The sequence below is a fragment of the Euprymna scolopes genome, chromosome 42, assembly GCF_053919585.1.
Source record: "Euprymna scolopes isolate OS-2025 chromosome 42, ASM5391958v1, whole genome shotgun sequence".
In the NCBI taxonomy this organism is placed as follows: domain Eukaryota; kingdom Metazoa; phylum Mollusca; class Cephalopoda; order Sepiida; family Sepiolidae; genus Euprymna; species Euprymna scolopes.
Genome location: NC_136523.1, coordinates 45,817,759 through 45,839,109, shown reverse-complemented (window position 1 = coordinate 45,839,109; position 21,351 = coordinate 45,817,759). Strand labels below are relative to the sequence as shown.

The window sequence follows — 21,351 nt, the reverse complement described above, 5'->3', positions numbered from 1 at the left end:
TTCCTAATATTTTTAAGATGGTTATATCCAAAAATTACGAAAATTGATATGGTAGAAAATTTTTTATTAAAGAAAATAAAAATAGAATTTGATGAAAACGATCGTAAAACACAAGTTCAACAGGGAGGTAATTTCCTGTTCGAATTAAACAAAGATGGCAGTAATTTTTCACCTGCTAACATGATTAAAGTTATTTTTTTAATAATTCAGAAATATTTGGGTAATTTTGACTGCATAATTTGAAAGCTACAATTGTAACTTATTAGAATTGACAAAAACATCAGTTGAAACCATTTTTTTTCATCTGAAAACTCTATTCATTAACTACAAAATCTTGTCCCAATAGTGTAAAAGTGCCGGATTGTTTATTTGGATTATTTGGATTCTTCAGACTATTGTTCTCATCTTGAATGTCATTTTTCGCAGCATTTCAGTGGATGTAACCTCCGACCTTCTTCTTGTGTATCCTGTTGAACTCTGGAGAATGTTTCTGTCGACCTCAGGAATGTTTCTGTCGACCTCAGGAATGTTTCTGTCAACCTCGGGAATGTTTCTGATGACAAGTTTGACAAGATACACCTGACAAAGGTCGGAGGTTACTGAAACAACCGAAACGTTGTGAAAATAACACTAAAGATGAGAACCGTAGTCCGATGAATCCAAATAATATGGATCTTTGCATTTCCTGAAGACTTAACCCCCCTCCCCCCAAAATAAAATCAACATAAGACACATTATTTTTAGTTTGTAATTAATTTTAAAAAATTTCTTTTCAGTTAATTTTATCTTAGTATTTAATCTATCTACTATGAAAAAGTTATGGCGTTCTTTTTTTTTGGGGGGGGGGGTCTATTTGTACAGAAATAGAAATGTGAAATTGGTTGATAGAAGGGAATAGGCAGAGAGCACCTTACTAAGGTAGTAGTGTTTTTATGATGTCAATACTAGAATTTGAATCTCATGTAAGTCTTAAGAAATACACGGTTGTAATATGGCAGTTCATAATAAATTTATAAGATGCTATGATATCAGGCAAAAATAAATATCTGCACCAAAAACGTAACAGAGGGTGTATGAGCGCGTGAGAAAATATCAGTAAGAGCTGGAAGATAGCTGGTTTGGGAAGATATTAGCAGCAGTAGCCAACAAAAAGCACATATGCAAATTAAGAAGTGTGTGCGACAAGAAATAGAAAAAAAAAAAAAAGGACACCGCGTGGTCGGGAGAAGCAAAGTCCAAACTAGAGAAGATGGACGTGTGGCCCAATGGTGGTGGTGGTGGTGGTGGTGACAGAAATGAACAGTTAGAAAAATAAAAGCAAGAACCAGGTATTGTTTGGAAAGTAATAATAAATTACTTTTGCTAAAAAAAAAAAAAAAAAAAAAAGCGGTTGGATTTATTTTTGTTTGTTTGTTCCTTTTCGACGGTGCCAGACAGTGTGGGGGTCTGAGAGAGGTTTGAACTGTAACAAACACAGTCAGAGCATAACAGTCATAATATATGGAAAATTATCAATTAAAATTTTAGTGATAAATAATGTTCATTTCTTACTCGTATACATTAAGGTTACACTTTTTTGTTTTATTTAACTTCAATCAAATTCTCAGAAATCAAAGGGGGCCCACTACCTGGGGCTAACACTTGAACTCTATATGAGATGCATAGATATTCGAATGTTCCATTTAAGTTCTTTATATCTTAAACATTGAGTTGGTCCTGGATATGACCTTAAACTATATCCGATGGTCAGGCCCCAGCTTGCAGGCTTTCGGAAGTGTGGAGCCACCCTTTAATTGCTATTGCTTCCAGGTCCACTCTGACCTAGAGTGGTAGTACCTGTTAGGGTCCCAACTATGGGTGAAATAGAAACCGACTTGAAAACAAGAGATATATTAAAAAATTCTTCAAAATCACTGGATTTGGCATTAAAATAAACCTAAAAATGGTTGATAAGCCGTAAAACAACCAACCAAACACTTAGTTAAGAAATTGAGAACATAATTTTCCTGTCACCAATTAACGATTTTCATGTGTTGTAGTATATCTTACGTTTTGGTCTCTTGATCTTACTGGATTCCAGGACAAGAATTTATCTAGTCTGGTGGAGTATCCAGCTTTGAGCTATTACTGGAGGTAAATATCCCTTGGAGAAGGTGCACCATTCCTCGTAAAAGCTAATATGGGTTAGCCATAGAAAAGAGATCTTATTTGGGCAGCGAACACTATGTTATTTTGAATATTTGGTCAGGGTTTACTTTTAGGGAAAAGTATCCTCATGCCAAGTTGTTCTGACAAACCCCTGTGTTACTTTTATGTTTTATTAAAAATTCTACTTGATAATTTTCCATAATATTTTGTGTAGATATCTATTTTTGCTTGAACTGCCATATATCACTTGTGTAGGCCTACCTACAAACACCATTCCTGTTGGGACGGTGTAGAAGAATTGATCAGGAGGGAATTCAGGAAGTGTCTAAATTCCGTCTGATCACCTGGGTGGAACACTCTTAGTTTTAAATCCTTCACACTACGACAAAGTGGTGAGCCTTTGTGCATAAGGAGAGAAGAGGCAACTCAACATTGGATTCAAAACGTTGAGGAGGACACAGACTTACCAATCTGACAAATTTTAAAAGATGTTCCAGATACCTCCAGGCTCAAGTTCCAAAAACACTTCTACGACTCAAAAATCAAAAGTTTTGACCCAGTTGAGACCTGGAAGGAGGAATGGAGAAACAATACTCCCAAAGGAGGGGAACACTATTGAAGACCCAACTTTGTGCCTCCCAGGTTTTGTTAAAAATGGGTAGCTGCAAACCGGATCAGAACAAGACACTGCAGAACTGCAGTAAACAAACACAGATGGAAACAAATAGACTTCCCAATCTGCCCAGAGTGCAAGAAATCTCCCCAGAATACAGATCACCTGATCCTACATTGCCTAGTCACCCGACTGAAGACAATTTCTCAGACTGGCTTAAAAATAGCTGTATAGATGTCTAACTCATACGATATTATTACTACGAACACCAAATACTTTTTAAAGTCTTATCTGTGGAAAAGAGGGTGGTTTCATATCTCATTCATGTATTTTTGTCAATAGGTTGTATTTTTTTTTCTTTTTTTTTTTTTTTTTTTTTTTTTTTTTTTTACTGTATATATATTATTTTAATAAATTTTAAGAAATTAACATGACATAAAAAAAAAATCTTTTTTAAGTACGAGGTGCCTTAAATAAATTTCTAGACTTTTTTTTTTGTACAGGAAGTTAAAATTATTGTAAACTCTTGAAAATTCAGCATATTACTGCTATACATCTTATAAGATGACTGGCCAATTTTTATAATTTCAGGTTCAAATGAACTGCTACAGCAGGAATTGGAATACAACTTACTAAAGCCTGATTGTCACAGCTGGTGAATTTCAAAAATGCAATCTAGACGTGAGGATACTTTATAAGAACGATATGCGATAAAATTCTGTTTTAAACTTGAAAAAATACCACAGAAACATATGGAATGTTTTAGACTGCTTTTGGACCATATTTCATCAATCACGCATCAGTTTTTGAGTGGCATAAGAGATTCAAGGAAGGCAGAGGGGCTGTGAGGGATGTTGATAGGTGAGGGAGGAGTAAGGAAGTCGGAACACCAGAGTTGATTGGCTAAATAAAGAATTTCATGGATAAGGACCATTGTGTGTCTATAGAGACAATAAATGCATTGCTCAGGTGTTTGGAGGTGTGTTAGGGTTTTGGGTAAATCAAAACAAAAGAATAATAAAAAAAATTGTTGCCTGGGTGTTTGTTTAAAAAAAAAAAAAAAAATTTTGGTAGGTAAGTAGGAAGAATCGAAGTCGAAGCCTTGAGGCGCAGTTGGAAAATAATAAAGTATGAAAAAAAAAAAAGTGCAACGTTAACCGTTTACCGACCAAGAAATAGTAACAGAAAGATGTTTGAATTGACAGATGCCCGCAATAAAGTTAACTCCGTTACTTCTATTTGACCTCATTAATGAGGCCAAATAGAAGTAATGGAGTTAACATTTACTGTGGGGCAGGTTTTTTTTTGTTTCCCCAAAATGTTGGGGAGAAACCAGCTCCCCATCAAAAGGGGATTGCCCAAATTGAATAGCAATCGTCTGATATAAGGAATTTTCCTCGCATTAAAGCTGATTGCTACGTTCCTGGCACGATTGCCGATAACAATGTCCCTATTTACAATGCCTCCCCACGAGACAGTTAGATACCAGGGTTGTTTTTTAATGTGGAGAAAAGGGACAAAAATTAAAATTGTCTCGGTCGTGAAGGATTTCTCCTCCACTGACAGAGAACAAGAAATTGAAGTGCAGCATCTGAAGAACAGATACTACAGTTTGAGATATTAAATTTTTTATTCAAAGGAAAAAAATACAATAGGGAAAATGAACAAAAAACTTAGGCACAAGGCCAACTCAAAAAGAAGAGGGGATGGTGAGGTTGGTTGATCCATCTCATCTCTATTGTAAATTTTAAAAGATTTTTCTCTCGGCCAGCATCTTTATCATGGTTACCCTTTTAAATTTGTATTTATGTGAGTGTGGTGAGGGGGTGTTCCTACATTTTTTATTTATATAAAAAAAATACAAAAAAAGATAACAATATTAATAAAATTTCATTTGTGTTGAGGGACATGGGGGGGGGGAAGAGGCCCCGGTTAGTAAGGCCCTCTCAACCTTGTCCCGGATTGCCGAGAACAATGTCTTAGCTTTGAATTAGTTTCGCTTTTTATACGAAAAAGCCGAATCAACACGTGAGAAGCCAAAATAACAATAATTTTGTAAAAGTCGCTGTAAATAAATCTAGACGCGACGCGCATTCCCACTAGATATCATTATCTAGGGGGTAACTAAACACTTCTAAGTGATAGTAACGACCCCGGGACCGTCGGCGAAAAAAGCCTTATTTGGACATACAAAAATGCGTGCGCCGCATTTGCCTTTTACATATATAGACTAGCGGGGTGGGGGTATTTGTAAATGTGTGTGTGTTTTTTTTTGGGGGGGGGGGTAAATCAGAACAAAAAGGAAACTTAACGATAGCGATTTTTTTTTTTTTTTTTTTTTTTTTAAAGATGGGAGGTTGGTGGCATGTGGGCTCGAACCCGGAGCCTTAGACTGAGCCTGAACACCTGTGCTACGGCGACAATGTTAATGTAAGAGCGATTAAAGTCAAGTCAAGGAGGTTTGATTGACAGGTCGCCGCTTAATGAGGTCATCGCAAGAGCGTTACAATGACGGGACAGTTTTTTGGCGTTTGTTTACTTTGTTCCACTGCGGGATCATTTTTTTCATTTACCGTGGGGCAGTTTGGGCTTCCCCAAGATGATGGGAGGGGGAAACCAGCTCCCCATTGAAAGGGGATTGTCCAAATTGAATAGCAATTGTCTGATATAAGAGAAAAACCGCATTGATCAAAGCTGATTGCTTTTGGACGTTCCGGCGATCGTGCTGGGAACGATGCAACAACCTTTTCGCTTTTATTATACGAAAAAGGCAAATCTACATATGCCAATCGAAAAATGTTGAATATTTAGCTTTTGAAAGTCGGGCAAATTAAATACACACGCGACTTCTGTTCATAACTCGTAGATATTATGATTTCGATGTGATATAAAAAGTTTTAAAAATGAGTAACAGCCTCGAGAAGACGCCGCAAAAAATCCTTTTGCGGACATACACAAAAAACGAACATACATACATACACACACACATTTTCGCTTTTATATATATATAGACAATTGAGGAAATGAAAGAGGCTGTGACGAGGGTCATTGACACGCTCACACCAGAGGACTTCCCTGAGGCTTTCCAGAATTCATTGGAACATTACAATAGTTTCAATAAAAGTGCCCATATAAAAATATCTGGAAACTTACTGAAGGCACATCATAAGCTTAAAAAATATAGACACAAAGGGTATTTGGCATTAGTTCAAAGTGATTTTTTTTGCCAATAAAAACAATATAAAAATTCATTAATCATGGTTATTTACTTTCTGAAGCAAATTTTAAGTAGCACATTTTTCACAAATATTTTTCTTTCTACAGTTATAAAATGGGAAAATCTAGGTAAAGATGGAAATTGATATAGTCAAGTGGTATAAACTAGTGTTTATTAAAATGTTTACTTTAAATTTTCACAGGTGTGATTGAGTCATTTGCGGTTGAGACAATTCTTATCTATACGGCATTGATGTTGAAAAAACATGTTGTTGTATATCATCCGAATGTGGAAGAACTCCTTCATTTTATGAGGTATTTTTTTTCTTTTCTTTGCTTTTTCATTTTATGCCTTTTTCCTTCCTGTACTTTTTTCCCCGTACTTTTTTTCCCCCCCCGTACTTTTTTCCCCCCCCGTACTTTTTTCCCTCCGTACTTCCCCCCCCCCGTACTTTCCCCCGCCCGTACTTTTTTTCCCCCCGTACTTTTTTTCCCCCCCGTACTTTTTTTTCCCCTTACTTTTTTTTCCCCTTACTTTTTTTTCCCTGTACTTTTTTTTCCCCGTACTTTTTTTTTCCCCGTACTTTTTTTTTCCCCGTACTTTTTTTTTCCCCGTACTTTTTTTTTCCCCGTACTTTTTTCCCCCCGTACTTCCCCCTCCCCTACTTTTTTCCCCCCGTACTTCCCCCCCCGTACTTCCCCCCATACTTTTTTCCCCCCATACTTTTTTCCCCCCATACTTTTTTTTCCCCATACTTTTTTTCCCCATACTTTTTTTTCCCATACTTTTTTTTCCCATACTTTTTTTCCCATACTTTTTTTTTCCCCGTACTTTTTTCCCCCCCGTACTTCCCCCCCCCGTACTCCCCCCCCGTACTTTTTTTCCCCCGTACTTTTTTTCCCCCGTACTTTTTTTCCCCCGTACTTTTTTTTCCCCGTACTTTTTTTCCCCCGTACTTTTTTTTCCCCCCGTACTTTTTTTTTCCCCCCGTACTTTTTTTTTCCCCGTACTTTTTTTTTCCCGTACTTTTTTTTTTCCTCGTACTTTTTTTCCCCGTACTTTTTTTTTCCCCGTACTTTTTTTTTCCCCGTACTTTTTTTTTCCCCGTACTTTTTTTTTTCCCCGTACTTTTTTTTTTCCCCGTACTTTTTTTTTCCCCCGTACTTTTTTTTTCCCCCGTACTTTTTTTTTCCCTATACTTCCCCCCCGTACTTCCCCCTCCCCTACTTTTTCCCCCCGTACTTCCCCCCATACTTTTTTCCCCCCATACTTTTTTTTCCCATACTTTTTTTTCCCATACTTTTTTTCCCATACTTTTTTTCCCATACTTTTTTTCCCATACTTTTTTTCCTTCCTTTTTTTTCCTTTTTTTTTCCTTCCTTTTTTTCCTTTTTTTTTCCTTCCTTTTTTTCCTTCCTTTTTTTCCTTCCTTTTTTTCCTTCCTTTTTTTCCTTCCTTTTTTTTCATACTTTTTTTTCATACTTTTTTTTCATACTTTTTTCTTACTTTTTTTTTCTTACTTTTCTTTTTTCTTTTTTCTTTTTTTTTTCATACGTTTCTTTTTTTCGTACTTTCTTTTTTTCGTACTTTCTTTTTTTCGTACTTTTCTTTTTTTCGAACTTTTCTTTTTTTCGAACTTTTCTTTTTTTCGTACTTTTCTTTTTTTCGTACTTTTCTTTTTTTCGTACTTTTCTTTTTTTCGTACTTTTCTTTTTTTCGTACTTTTCTTTTTTTCGTACTTTTCTTTTTTTCGTACTTTTCTTTTTTCGTACTTTTCTTTTTTTCGTACTTTTCTTTTTTTCGTACTTTTCTTTTTTTCGTACTTTTCTGTTTTTCGTACTTTTCGTTTTACGTACTTTCCGTTTTTCGTACTTTCCGTTTTTCGTACTTTCCGTTTTTCGTACTTTCCGTTTTTCGTACTTTCCGTTTTTCGTACTTTCCGTTTTTCGTACTTTCCGTTTTTCGTACTTTCCGTTTTTCGTACTTTCCGTTTTTCGTACTTTTCGTTTTTCGTACTTCTCTTATGTATTTTATTTGTACATTTTCTATTGTATTTTTCTTTTATTACTTCTCTTTTTCTTTGTACTTCTTTTTTTCGTACTCCTCTTTTTTAGTACTTCTTTGTTTGTTTTTATACCCTTTGCTTTTGTAGCCTTTTCTTTTTGTGTACTCTTGTACAGTGAATAATTTTAATAAAGCTTTTGCGTTTTATGGAAAAACGAATGAAAAGCAAGGATTAGTAATCAAATTTATAAAATTCAAAACTTATTTTGTAGGAGTTTACCTGCTTTGGTTTGGCATCGACAGGATTGGAGCATTGTCATCCCATTTATTACGTTAGACAACCAGGAAGTTAATACAGATCTAAAGGGCAGATCTTCATATATTGCCGGATTCACGGATGCTTCAATCCAAAACAGGTTTGTCTGTTTAAACAACATTTAAAACACCAAAACATCTTTCACTCTAACCTCTATCTTTACTATTATATAAAAGGAATTTTGTTTGTGGATTTGCATTTCTCTGAGTTCGTTTCTGTGTATTCGAAAACAGCTTGGCCGATTTTTATGAAATTTCACACAGAAGTACTTTATGTGCCTAGTAGTGTTCTTAGATTGGTTTTGTGTCTGAATGTTTTTTGATAAGTATCAATAAACGATAATCGAAGTTGATATCAACATAAAATAATACAATAAAATAAATTATAAAATAAGGAAAAATATTAGATTTAGATAACATTGATGTAAAAAAAAAATACCCACAAGATACACCAGTTTGTTATTTTTTAATATCTATGATGGACACAAAATGCTTCTACAAGTTGAAATAAAAAGAAAAGTGAATGAGTTTATTACATAAACATTACCTTTCAATCTGATTCACAGCCAAGGAAAACTTAGATACAACTGCGCGATACACGTGTGACATAATCCTCGCTGAGTCAGGAGAGTACTGAGAAGGAGCAAAAGAAATAATTTACAATATATATATTTTATATTTAAAATATAAAGGGAAGTAATGCAAGGGACATAACTCTTTAAGGCAAATGATGCGAGGAAAAGAGTTACTTCCCTTTAAAATACAAACCATATTTGTTTTTTGATGTAATCTAACCTATTTTTTTTTCTTTTTCATAGTTTTTAAGAACTCAGGGAAGACAATTTTTTGCTTAACTTTTAGTTAAAAATGAAACAAATATACTGAAGTAATACAGTAATACAAAATAAAACATTATCTGAACGTTAATTGAATTAAAATAAAATTAAGGAAATTTTTTAATGAAAGCTACCATTACATAAAAATGTATAGGTTTTAAAATTTATAAGTCATTATTGGAATGCATGTCTTTTTTTTTTTTTTTTTTTTTTTTTTTTTTTTTGAGAAAACAAATTTTTCTTAATCTTATTTGCATTCAATAAATGTTCAGATAATTGTTTCATTTTGTTATTGTATGGCGTTCATTTGTTTTGTTTTTAACTAAAAGTTATGCAAAATTTTGACATTTTCGGATTGAATTATCTCCCCTTCAAAAGAGTTCTCCACAAAAAAACAAAAAAAAAAAGAAATCTCCAAAGATAAAATTACACAAGTGCCAAATATTCAATTTCTTTTAAATACAAAATATTTAAAAATATTATGATCAGGTGGTATGTAGCCAATTAACACACTGAGGAAAGTAGGTCACTGTTTTTAATGACACTTAAGTATATATTATAATGAATGTTGGGTTTGTATTACAATTCACAGTGGTATGAAAAATTTGTCAAAAAACAAATATATAACAAATAAATGTTACCAAAGGCAAGATAAGTTGCTCTTCTACCTATCTGAATAAGTTTTGGGCATTTTTATTCAATCTAAAATGTTTATTTGGTTTGAAAAACAACTAATATTAAGCGCTACTGAAGAACAAGAAAAAATGGCCGCAATGTTTTTGAAGACTCGATAATCACTTCAAAATAAGAAATAAAACAAAATGATGGTAGAAGTCCACCCAAGAAATGTCACTAACATTTATTGGGTAAGTTTCTACCACCATTTTTTTCTTTTTCTTTTGAAGTGATTATAGAGTCTTCAAAAACATTGTGGCCATTTTTTTCTTGTTCTTTGGTAGCGCTTGATATTACTCGTTTTTCCAACCAAACAAACATTTTAGATTGAATAAAAACACTAAAAACTTATTCAATTAGGTAGAAAACTAATTTATCTTGCCTTTGGTAACACTTGTTATATATTTATTTTATTTATTTTATTTTTTTTTTTTTTTTTTTGTTTTTGAGAACTTTTTTGTACCTCTTTGGATTTTAATACAAGCCCTGAATTAAAAATAAATTCATTTTGTATTATTTTGAAGTGATTATCGAGTCGTCAAAGACATCGCACCCATTTTTTCTTTTTCTTCAGTAGCGCTTTATATTACTCGTTTTTCGAACCAAACAAACATTTTAGATTGAATATAAATACTAAAAAATTATCCAATTAGGTAGAAAACTTAGTTTGCCTTTGGTAACATTTATTTTATTTTTTTCCTGAACTTTCTCATACCTCTGTGGATTATAATACAAACCCTGAATTTTAAAAAATTTCATTTTCTAAATTCCTATTTTATTTATTTTTTGTCTGTCATTTACAGAATGGATCTTTATGATGTGATGGTCAACCTTCAATCATGTGAAATCAACGTTGCTCCTTCAGCTAAAGGTTGGTCCACACTTTCTTCATAAAATTCATAGTCACCGATGTACCTGGGTCATGACTTTCTGCATTATAAACCAATACGGCCATAATATCTTTCCTTTCCTTTCTGACTAAATATACAATGTTGGAATAGAAACTATTTCAACTTATATATTGCCTGGCATCAAAGCCCAGTCATAAAATACGCTTAAATATATTTTAATTTATGTAGATTTGGTATTTATTATTATAGAGCCAATTTTCTATTGATTATTTTCTAACCAATATACAGTAGTGATTTCAAAAGTAAAAAAAAAAAAAATAACTTTGATGCCATCAGCTAGAATCGAAACCAAAACACATAGCTCTACAACATTATTTGTTACCATTTGAAGTAAGTTCATACACATATAAAAAGTAAAATTGTTAAAGATATAAAGCATAGAAGTAACATGTTTAGGTGACTTATGCCTACCAAGTTCCAACATTTTTCAATTTTAATCCCTTAGCAGCTATTTTTACCAGCTAAAAAGCAAATCAAATTTTCTCCACAGGTCCAAATCCTCTCGATATCAAGTTTCAAATCTGTAGGCTAAAAATTAATAGTAGTTTGGTAGAGACTGTTCTGCACAAAAAAAATAGACAAGGTTACTTATAAGAGCAAACAGTTAATAAAACATGTTAAAAAAACACTTTGAAAAAGAGTTAAAAACATATTTAATCTGAAAAGGAAACACTTGATAAGTGGATAGTCCTTAATCCGCAGAGTTTCGAAGAAATACTTTTCTTCTCATCAGAGGGTAGGAATTAGCAAAATGCGGGATCGGATTTTGCATACAAAAGTATTTGATGAAACTGCAAGTAAGTCAAAGATCTTACTTGATAACAAAAAGTGAAGCAGAGGGAATATGGTAAAGAAAAAGGTGATTACACGTGAATGGATAGTCTGGTGAAAGGTAAATAATCCAATGACGGTAAAATCCAAAAATATAACTCCCAGAAAGTTAATTGAATTTCCATTTGCACAAGTAAAATCCAAGGAAATCACGTAATTGGAAGATGGTCCAAAATAATCCAAAAGGCCGAAATCCATGGAATAATTCACAAATATGTACAAGGAAAAGGGGGAAAAATCCAATAATATTAATAAAAGAAAAAGAAGATATGCTTTTCACACGGCTGCCGAGACATAATGTAAATAAGAAAGATCAGGGAAGAAGAAGAGGAAAAAAAAAAAAATTAAATGGTGATAGAATTAAATATAAAATAGAAAAGCAAATGTCAAAATGACTCAGACAAAAAGATGTTAAAAGGCGCAAAAATAATATAGGGCAAAAAAATAGGTCAACTGAAATGTACAGGTTATTACTTAAGAAAATGTCAGCAAGAGTTGTTAAAAGACACTAAATGGAAAAAATAAATAAATTAATAAAGAAATATTTAAAAAAAATAATAATAAAAAAAAAATAAATAAAAATAAAATATGTACCTGTCTTAAGATTTTAAATTATCGGAGTTATCTCCGTTAAAGTTGTTCTGGCTAATCTTAAGGAGTGCATTCTCCTATCTAGAACTTGTAGTACTCCATCCTTGGGCGTACTTGGCTTTTATACAGATAGAGAATTGCATCAGTAGTGAGATATCTTCTGGTTACAATTTTATTCTTTATTCTTTTTACTTCATCTTTTATTTTACATTAAGACTTAAATATTAAGCATTTAATAAGTTCATTCACTGATTTAATTATGTATAGTCTTGCCCCTTTTTATCTTGTATTGTGTGTGCAGTAGCATTGCTTCTTTCTCTATCCTTCTTGCATGCATCCCTTATGCTAGCACTTGCCTAGGTGGTGAGTATAACTCTATTTTTTTTTTAATTGTTTTTATTAACACTTATCATTATATCAGTTTCCGTGTCATTACTGTTGTATTTATCTTTTTTTAGTGATTGAGTGTAATTTGAGCTTGGTTTGGGTAAATTTTCTTACCCATGGGACGGATTAATTCTGTTTCTTTTAATTCAAATGGGAACAATTATTTTGGGATATGATTTTTTTTTCGAGATGCGTCAGCGGTCATGAAATGAAATAAATTCATATCTCAAGGTGTTACTGTAGTATTGTAATATCACCGTTGCAAACAAAAGAAAGAAAAGAAAAAAAAATCCAGGTCGGCATTTTTTCTTTTTTAACAAAAGCATTAATTACTGTTATTCTGCTGTCCCGACGCCACTTAAAGTATCTCACTAACACATGTCCATCTAACATCGCATGCGTTTCTCTTTCTTCTAACTGCACATTGGCCACAGCTGGTCCATTCTCGTCTTCTCTTTACCTGTCCATCTCTTTCAGCGTCAACTTTGTTTCTTTCCACCACGTGGTGGCATTTTTTCCTTTTTCTTTTTGCACCAGCTCATGCACATTTCCTTAATTTGCATATGTGCTCAAACACTGCTCCTGCTGCTAATGCAATCGCTTGCCATCCATTCTTCACTGCTGCTGCTATTTTCCCATACACTCATATGCGCTCTGTTACAGTAGGTAGATAAAATGAAAACTTATTCTCTTTAATTAGTCATAGAATGTATTGTCGCCACATCTGGGTTAGTGCACCAATGTCTTGGATCGGGTTCAAACAAAGAGTCTCATACTGTCTACCAAGCTCCATCCCCTACCCCATTATTACAATGTTGCATTCCTGTACTTGTTTTGTCTGAGTTTCACGAAAAACACTCGTCTAGCTGAAACCACTATCAATAATTTTCCCCACTCTTTATCTGTGCCTAAACTTGTAGATTCCATGAACAAAGCTTCTTTCTTAGAACTGCACGCCTGTGGAACTGTTCCGTTTTCCTGCTTTCCAACTGACTACAATATGGTTGTCTTCCAGTCCAACGTGAAGAAGTCCTTGATGAGCCGTCCCTTAAGTAATCCAATTTATTAAATTTCCACTACTAACGATAACTAAAATATTTTCCCGTTGACTTCCATACTCATTAATCATTATCCTCGAGGCGCCTCCAGGCCTTGATAAGTGTTGACTCCTTTTGTAAAAAGAAAAAAAGTGTACTCATAATCTTTTTCTCTTATTTTTAACTGTCGTTTTTTTTTGTTGTTTTTTGTTTTAAAGAGGCACTTACTCTAGGGAAACTGCATAAAGAAATTGCAATGTTTATGGTGCAGTGTGCAGAGAATGTAGAGCTTTCTAACCAGCAAGTCATCAAGGTAAGCTAAGCACTTATACCTTTATATATAGATGTCGCATTTCTCTATATTTGTAATGTAGCTATCTTCTCTTTTGATGAGAAGCATTAGGCTTCAAAATGCCTGAGGCTAGTGCTGCCTAATGAAATCTTTCTAGATTGAAACAGTAGATCTATTGTAGCGATGAATGGTAATTTTATTTACTTAAATTTAATAAAATCTTGCTCTTTTTATTGAGCACTATTAACAACCTTGTTAAATTCAGTGTTTTTTTTTTACTTTTGAATATTTTTAACCTGGAATAAATAAATGGTTGTTGCAACGTTCACCACGGATCGGTTGGGCCAGCTCCATTCAACAAATTCACCGCATCCCATATAGCGGTGGTCAGAGGCTGTTTCCGCTACAAGGGAGCCAAGAATCATTTCAGTATCCTGTTTCACCGTCCTGAGCCAGGTCTTGAGTTGGCCATCGCTGCATTTCTTCGAGTCTGGTGGTGGTGCTGGGTCAATGGCTTCACGAATGAGGTCACCTGGGTTTAATATTTAGATAAATAAATATATATATATTTCTGTAGAAATATATTTTCTTATATATATCAATCCTTATTTAAGAAGCTCAATGTAATTACAGAGTAATATAGAGAATAAATGACAAAGTTATATTCTAAAATTCGTGATGTTGACCATCTTATAATTTATTCCTGTAATTCAGTTGACTTATACAATTCTTGACAGTATCTGTTTCGTAGCGCAAAATCAATCACTTCTTATATCAATCAGTGAATCTATTATGCCCTTAACTCATCAGAAGAAATAGCAACAATCAGTCCGTCAAAAGGAAATGAAGTGTGATTTGACATGATTAAACTAAAAAAATTGGAAGCAAAGCTGCAAATAACTATATTTTTCCATTATGCCATATTGAATTTTTATTAAACAAAGTCATTAAACCCAACTATTCGTACTAACAATCTACATTAATTTATGAATCTTCTACCAAAATGTTCTATTTAATAATTAGTAAATTTATTAATTCTAATTTGTATATACATACTCATGAAAATATCAATAAATTATAAACTATTATACATGTTTGTATATACGAAACTAAACTAAAAAAAAAAATTGATTGATATAATAATTAAATGATTGATTTTGTGCTACGAAACAGATACTGTCAAGAATTGTAAATGGCAACTGAATTAAAGGAATAAATTATAAGATGGTCAACATCACGAATTTTGGAATATAACTTTTTTCATTTATTCTCACTCTCTCTCTCTCTCTCATATATATATATATATATATATATATATATATATATATATATATATATATATATAGTGTTGGAATCGGAAGATTTGAGGATCGAAAAATATTGATCCCTATTTTCTGATGCCAAAATGATTCTTTTAATTGTCTTTTTTATTCGATTTTGTTTAAACAAAAATCTTCCATTGCTGGTAATAATGATAAAATAATAAATATTTATTGGTTTTAAAATACCAGTAAAGTTAAAATCGATAGATCATTCTCCACAAGTGTATTTTGACGTTTAGGAAAATATCTGCATATTGAACATGTGTTTTTACAGAAATCAGGAAAAATAACAACTCTATAGTTAAATAATTAGAGATTAATAAAGAATCTGAATTGGGAATTGTATCGGGCTTGGGAATGTAGCACGAAATCAGTAATTGTATCGGAATCAGGGAAAAATATTGGAATCTTCCCATCACTAATATATATGTGTGTGTGTGTGTGTGTGTGGAAATATTTCTTCAAATATATTTCACCTTTTATTCATACCAATCCTTTAATTAATGAAGCTCGATGTAATTGCATGTAATTGCATGTAATTGCAGAGCATATAACAAATAAATGACAAAAAGTTATATTCCAGATTTCAAGATGTTGATCATCTTACTGTTTGTTTAAGTAAATTGACATGCGCAATTCTTGACAGCACCTGTTTTGTAGCTCAAAACTATTAATTTAATTATTATATTAATCAACAAATGTATTTCACCCTTAACTCATCAGAAGAAAAAGCACTTATCAACTTTAAAAGAAAATAAAGGGATATTATGGGCATGATTACTGTTGTGGTTGCAAGGTTGAACAATGATTAGTAAGGAAATACAATGAAGACGCAAACAACAAGATAACGCAATAATAAGAAAAGGTATATTTACAATATGTACAAATGACGGTGTCGAGTCAGAGAGTCTTGGTGGGAGGACATGTACGCTCTTCGGCGTCACTTCCGGTGGCATTTGAGTAAGACACACCAAGGCCAACCTAGGCTTGCCATTTATAGTGTTATGTTATTCGCATATGCAAATAAGTGGTTGCCACCACAACAATTACAAAATCTGAAAATTGGCAGAGAAGTTGCAATTACTTTTTTCCATTATATTATGCCATCTTTGAATTTTCTGGAATAAACAGTAAGATGGTCAACATCTTTAAATTTGGAATAAAGATTTTTGTCATTTGTTATATATGTGTACTAACAAGACTACTCGACATTGCTCAAAGTAACAAAACAAAATAAGAGGTTTAAAAGTGTGATCATAGTGTAGTATCTGTTCTGATGTTACACTTCATCTTTTCTGTCCGTGGTAAGTGGAGGAGAAATCCTTCATGACTGAGACAATTTTAATTTTTGTTTCTATCCAGAGTGCCCCTTTTTGGGGAGTCGGATTTTCTTTTGTATTACTTGGATTCATCAGACTACTGTTCTCATCTTGAGTGTGATTTTCATAATGTTTTGGTCGATGTAACCTCCGACCTTCTTCAGATGCATTTTGTTGAACTCTGGATTGTTTCTGTCGAACTTGGGAATTTAGACAGAATTTCGAGCGGAACCATTTATTTACATCACGGGTGTAGTGTACTCTTGTTCCATCAGCCATGACGGGATAGAGGTCCTAAATAATTCGCAATTGTATTTTTTATTTTCTTCACATTAAAAACTGACCTTGTGTATAACTCTGCTCTCATGGGAGGCAAGTAAATCTGAATATCTTTATATTAAAACAATCTTCATTTGTCAACCCGTCTTCGTCTCTCTTGTTTTAATGTATTTAAAATAAGTCCTCCACCTCTATTTTTATAATACATAACATTGGAAATGACTGAAAAACTGATTAGTATAATTGGTACATAATAACACTAAAAAACTGCCCCCCCCCCTCTTTCCCGACAAAACTTGACTTGGCTGACCCTCAAAAAATTTTTTCTAAATTTTAGATGTGATTCATCCGGAGCAATGCTAATTAAAAATATACCAACTTAGTGGGTGTTGGTTTTGTAGGGTTTTTTTTTTTTTTTTTTACCTTTAGCTGGACATAAAACCACAGACAACTGGCCTTTATATAATATAGATGAGTCAGCAATTATCAAGTCTGTAAAAAAAAAAAAAAAAACACTTGAGGTTAAGAGGTCAATGAAATGGTCGATTTAATCATGAACAAATATTAATTATATATATTGGAAAATTATATTCTGACTAGCAGGGATACCTGGTGTTGCCCTGGGGCCACAAAAACAAATAGAAGATAAAGTTGCATTTAGACACACCTGCTATACTTGGGCACCTTTTCATTGGGTTTGGCCACACTCTGCTTAAAATTTAGCAAGTTTATAAAAAATTCTTTATTTTTATTTCCGACATCATAACAATAAAAAAAGCTTCTGCTCCATATCTGACTCTGTCCACATTCTTTATTTGTTTCAAAGTAATTTCCAATTCCATCTCCAATTTGTAAACTTTTATTTGAAAATCTTTTTTTTTCTTTCTAGGAAATTTCTGAAAAAACCAAGGAACTTTTGAACAATCTCAAATCCTTGTCAGTCCCTGATGAAGAAACAGGCAAACCCCACATCACCCTTGAACTTTTACGAAGCAAAAAAATGCCAAAAACTTCAGAGAATTTCCTCTATAGTCTATCTGTTTGTGAAGGAATGGTGAAGTTATAACTTTTAGTTGATGCTCGTTCTGTTTCTATCCTACACCGGATTGTCATGAGATATCAGGTGGCGCCATCTTGTTCTAAAAGAACATTTCTTGTTTCTGGCAATAGTGATACCTAAAAATTAATTTTTTTTTCTTTTTATGGAAATCGCTCCAGATAAGGCAAGAATCCACATAATGTAAGGACTAAAATACTTCAAAGTTAAAATCTAGTCAATACTAAATGTTTAATAGATAGATTCCAACCCAGAAAACAGCAATTCTTTCCCCATTGTAAGAAACATCACTCACAGAATGTGATGCCTAAATGATAAAATAAAGCAAACATGAATTATAAAATTGCTGAAAATAAACTTAAGGTTCACTTCCCACTCTTCTGATTTAGAAAATTAAATCCATCAGAATGCATTTCTGTTTGTAAACAAATCAGCCTATTTCTCTTTTAAAAGACAACAATCATAACAAAATAGTAAAAAAAAATAACAACTTATGAAGATTATCATGAAGATCAAAAGCACTTGAGATGGACAATAAAAGTACTGATTCCACACTCCACAAATTACTATGCAACTCACTTAACATGCAACCAGCTAGTGCATGTTTACATATATATAGACATTCAGTTTATATATATATATATATATATATATATATATATAATGTATAGATATTGTATGATATTTTGTAAACATATCCTCACTGAAAATTATCTCAAATGTGCATAAAATAATTATAATTTATGCCTGTTGTTTTTTTTCCTTTCTCTTTGCAAAACTCAATCATGTTCTGCAAAGCCAAAAGCAATTTTCCTCTACAAAACAATCAAACCAAACACCATGAATGACTATTTGAAGATATATAAAAACTTGAATTGTAAAGTTTTCCAAAATGATTGAATTCAGCATTAAATAACTCAAAAAGAGTTGGGTACTTGTACAGTTTAGTCAAGACATTAAAAAATGAAAATATCGAAAAAAGGTTATATTTCACGTATCCGTTATGAAACGAAGTTCTCCAAAAAAAAAATTTCACTTAATTTCATCAAGTAGTTTTTTACAGCGAAAAAACAATTTATGATACCAAGCAAAAGGTTCGATTTTTAGGAAGAAAAGCTAGAATTAAAGATGGGGAGGGAGTGTCGGTGCTTTACATTGAGTTATCTCCCCATGGCATGTTCAGCAAATTTCACAATGGCTGACTTCAACGCGCTCTCATAAGAATGTGTTTTTCCGCTGTAAAAAAAAACTACTCGATCAAATTAAATGAAATTTTTTTTCGGAGATCTTCAGTCCAAAACGGATATGTACAATATAACCTTTTTTTCGATATTTTCATTTTTTAATGTCTTGATTAAACTGTACAAGTGCCAAGAGTTGACATGCGATAAAACAAAACAACCAAACCAAACACCATGAATAAATATTTGAAGATATAAATAATTTAAAGCACAAAACCTTTTTTTTCCAAAATGACTGGATTTGGCATTAAATAACCTTAAAAGGGTTGATATGCCGTAAGAGAAAAAAAAAACAACCAAACCAAACATAATAAATAAATATTTAAAAGTATAAAGAAATTTAAACAAAAGCTTTTTTTCAAAATAACCCCAAAAAAGTTAATATGCCATCAAATAAAAAAAAAAAAAAAACAATCGAATAGCAAAACTTTTATGATGTGTTGAGTATTGAAAATGCTTGAATACATTTAGACTGGTTGATTGCTGGACAGTATCTAAAAATCAAAAAAAAATTTTTTAATAAGTTTTCAAGAATGTTTATTTCTGTAGATGATTTGTAAATTAATGTATGTATATCCTGCTTTCGTTATTTTGAACATTTGAAATGATAGTAATGTAAATTTTATTTTTCATCATGTAATTTTTGTGTTTATATAACAATCTCGTATTTAAATTCTAAAAAAAAAAAAAAGTTTAACAAGTCTGAAGAAATAAAAGAATCAGAAATAAAGTATATAATGTTGTCTTTTTTTTTTTTTTTTTAAATCTTTCTTTGATTTATACTCCTCTCCCAGACACTTGTCCTTTTCAGGACAATTTCTCTTTCAATTTCTGAGCTGTTTTCTGATTATACATGGTGGAATGATAAAATTGTGGCTCTAGAAAAGACGGCATGGTTCCATTTCTGTTTGATGAAAACAGGTTTTCTTTTTTTGTTGTGGACCATCTACTAAATGGCCAGTTGTGTACAAATCCCAAGAGCATTAGAAGCTTTCTATCCTGTCTGAAAGTGACATAATGTTCGAGAGAGAGCATGCTCTCTACCGATCCAAGTTATGAGAACAAGATCATTGCCAGCAAATTGCAAATTTGGATGACAGGGATGTGCCCAGAGTGATGAAAACAAAGTTTCCGGCCATAGTTATGGTCTTTGGTGTGGTTGCCAACACTTGTGGAAAAGGCATGTTCCCAGTTCCAGACCCGTATTGAGGCTGAAGGTTGCTACATTTGATAGATATCAGCTCTACTACATAATCAAGTTAACTGAATTGTTTCTTTCTATAAAAGTTTTAAAATAAAGCTGTAGTGTTGTTTTCTTTAGGAGGACAATTATATCATTCCACCCTGTATATCGAGAAATCAACGCCTTCATACATAAAGACCGGGCATTTAACACAACTTTTCTATGGTGCTGACAATAAACTTGTTTATCCAAATATATTTTCTCCACATCTAAGTTCTCATCCATCTCCATTGTCTTGCACTTCTTGCACACAAAAAATTGAGTTGCACTCTACTCTCTTTCCACGACCTGATCCGAGGAACTAGCCTCTTTCTAAGAGCTCTCCAACACTGGTCATCAATTTAGTCTTGGCAAGATTCACTATTAGACTTTTACTTTCCATGTCATTCTTCCAAGTCTTGGTACTCTTGCATAATTTGACCCGAATTCTGGTGAATTCCTGTCAAGCATGGATCGGGCAAGATCGGCAATTATCGGTGTCAGCCGAGCGTCGTAACAGACATGAATGAAAAAAAGCAAAACAAACTGGAAAAAATGCAAATAATCAAAAATAACAAAAAAACCTACCTTGAAAAATGAAAATATGTTTATTTCATTTTAGTATTTAATTTCTAATTTTTTTTTTTTTTTTTTTTTTCAAAATATTTATCAACAGAAAGTTTTTTTTGTTTTTTTTCTCCAAGAAAAATTTTTTTAACTATATAATTGATAGGTGTAAGTACAATTTTTTTTTGTTTTCTTTTCTTTTTTTGTAACCGTATTTTTTATTTATTTTTTTTTTGTTCTTTTTTTATTTTCAAGACTTCTTGTTCAGTCAAGTTCTTTTGTTGGCACTGCCCATTTGTACATCTCCAGGAGAAACCATCCTTTACACACGATCTCTTTTTAAGTAAACATTTGTGTTTACAATTGTTGCACTTCATTTTTTGGGGACAGCAATTTTTTCTCCTGACAATGAGATTGTCTGCATCAATGTTTTTATTTCTTTTTCTAACATGTATAGATTTATTTTTTTGCCTGTCATTTTTCTTTT

At 32.6% G+C, this 21,351-nt stretch overlaps 1 protein-coding gene across 2 annotated transcripts in view; it reads left to right on the top strand.

Moving 5' to 3' along the window:
- The window catches only part of LOC145267078 (DENN domain-containing protein 10-like), a 32,711-nt gene extending 13,222 nt beyond the window's left edge, over nt 1–19,489 (top strand). For both annotated transcript variants that reach the window (XM_080123047.1, XM_080123048.1), the window contains exons 4-8: nt 6,181–6,292; nt 8,255–8,398; nt 10,612–10,679; nt 13,784–13,878; nt 17,667–19,489. In XM_080123047.1, the coding sequence (XP_079979173.1) occupies nt 6,181–6,292; nt 8,255–8,398; nt 10,612–10,679; nt 13,784–13,878; nt 17,667–17,843 (596 nt within the window). In that variant the 3' untranslated portion in view covers nt 17,844–19,489. The remainder of the gene's footprint in view (nt 1–6,180; nt 6,293–8,254; nt 8,399–10,611; nt 10,680–13,783; nt 13,879–17,666) is intronic.
- Nucleotides 19,490–21,351: the final 1,862 nt, after the last annotated feature.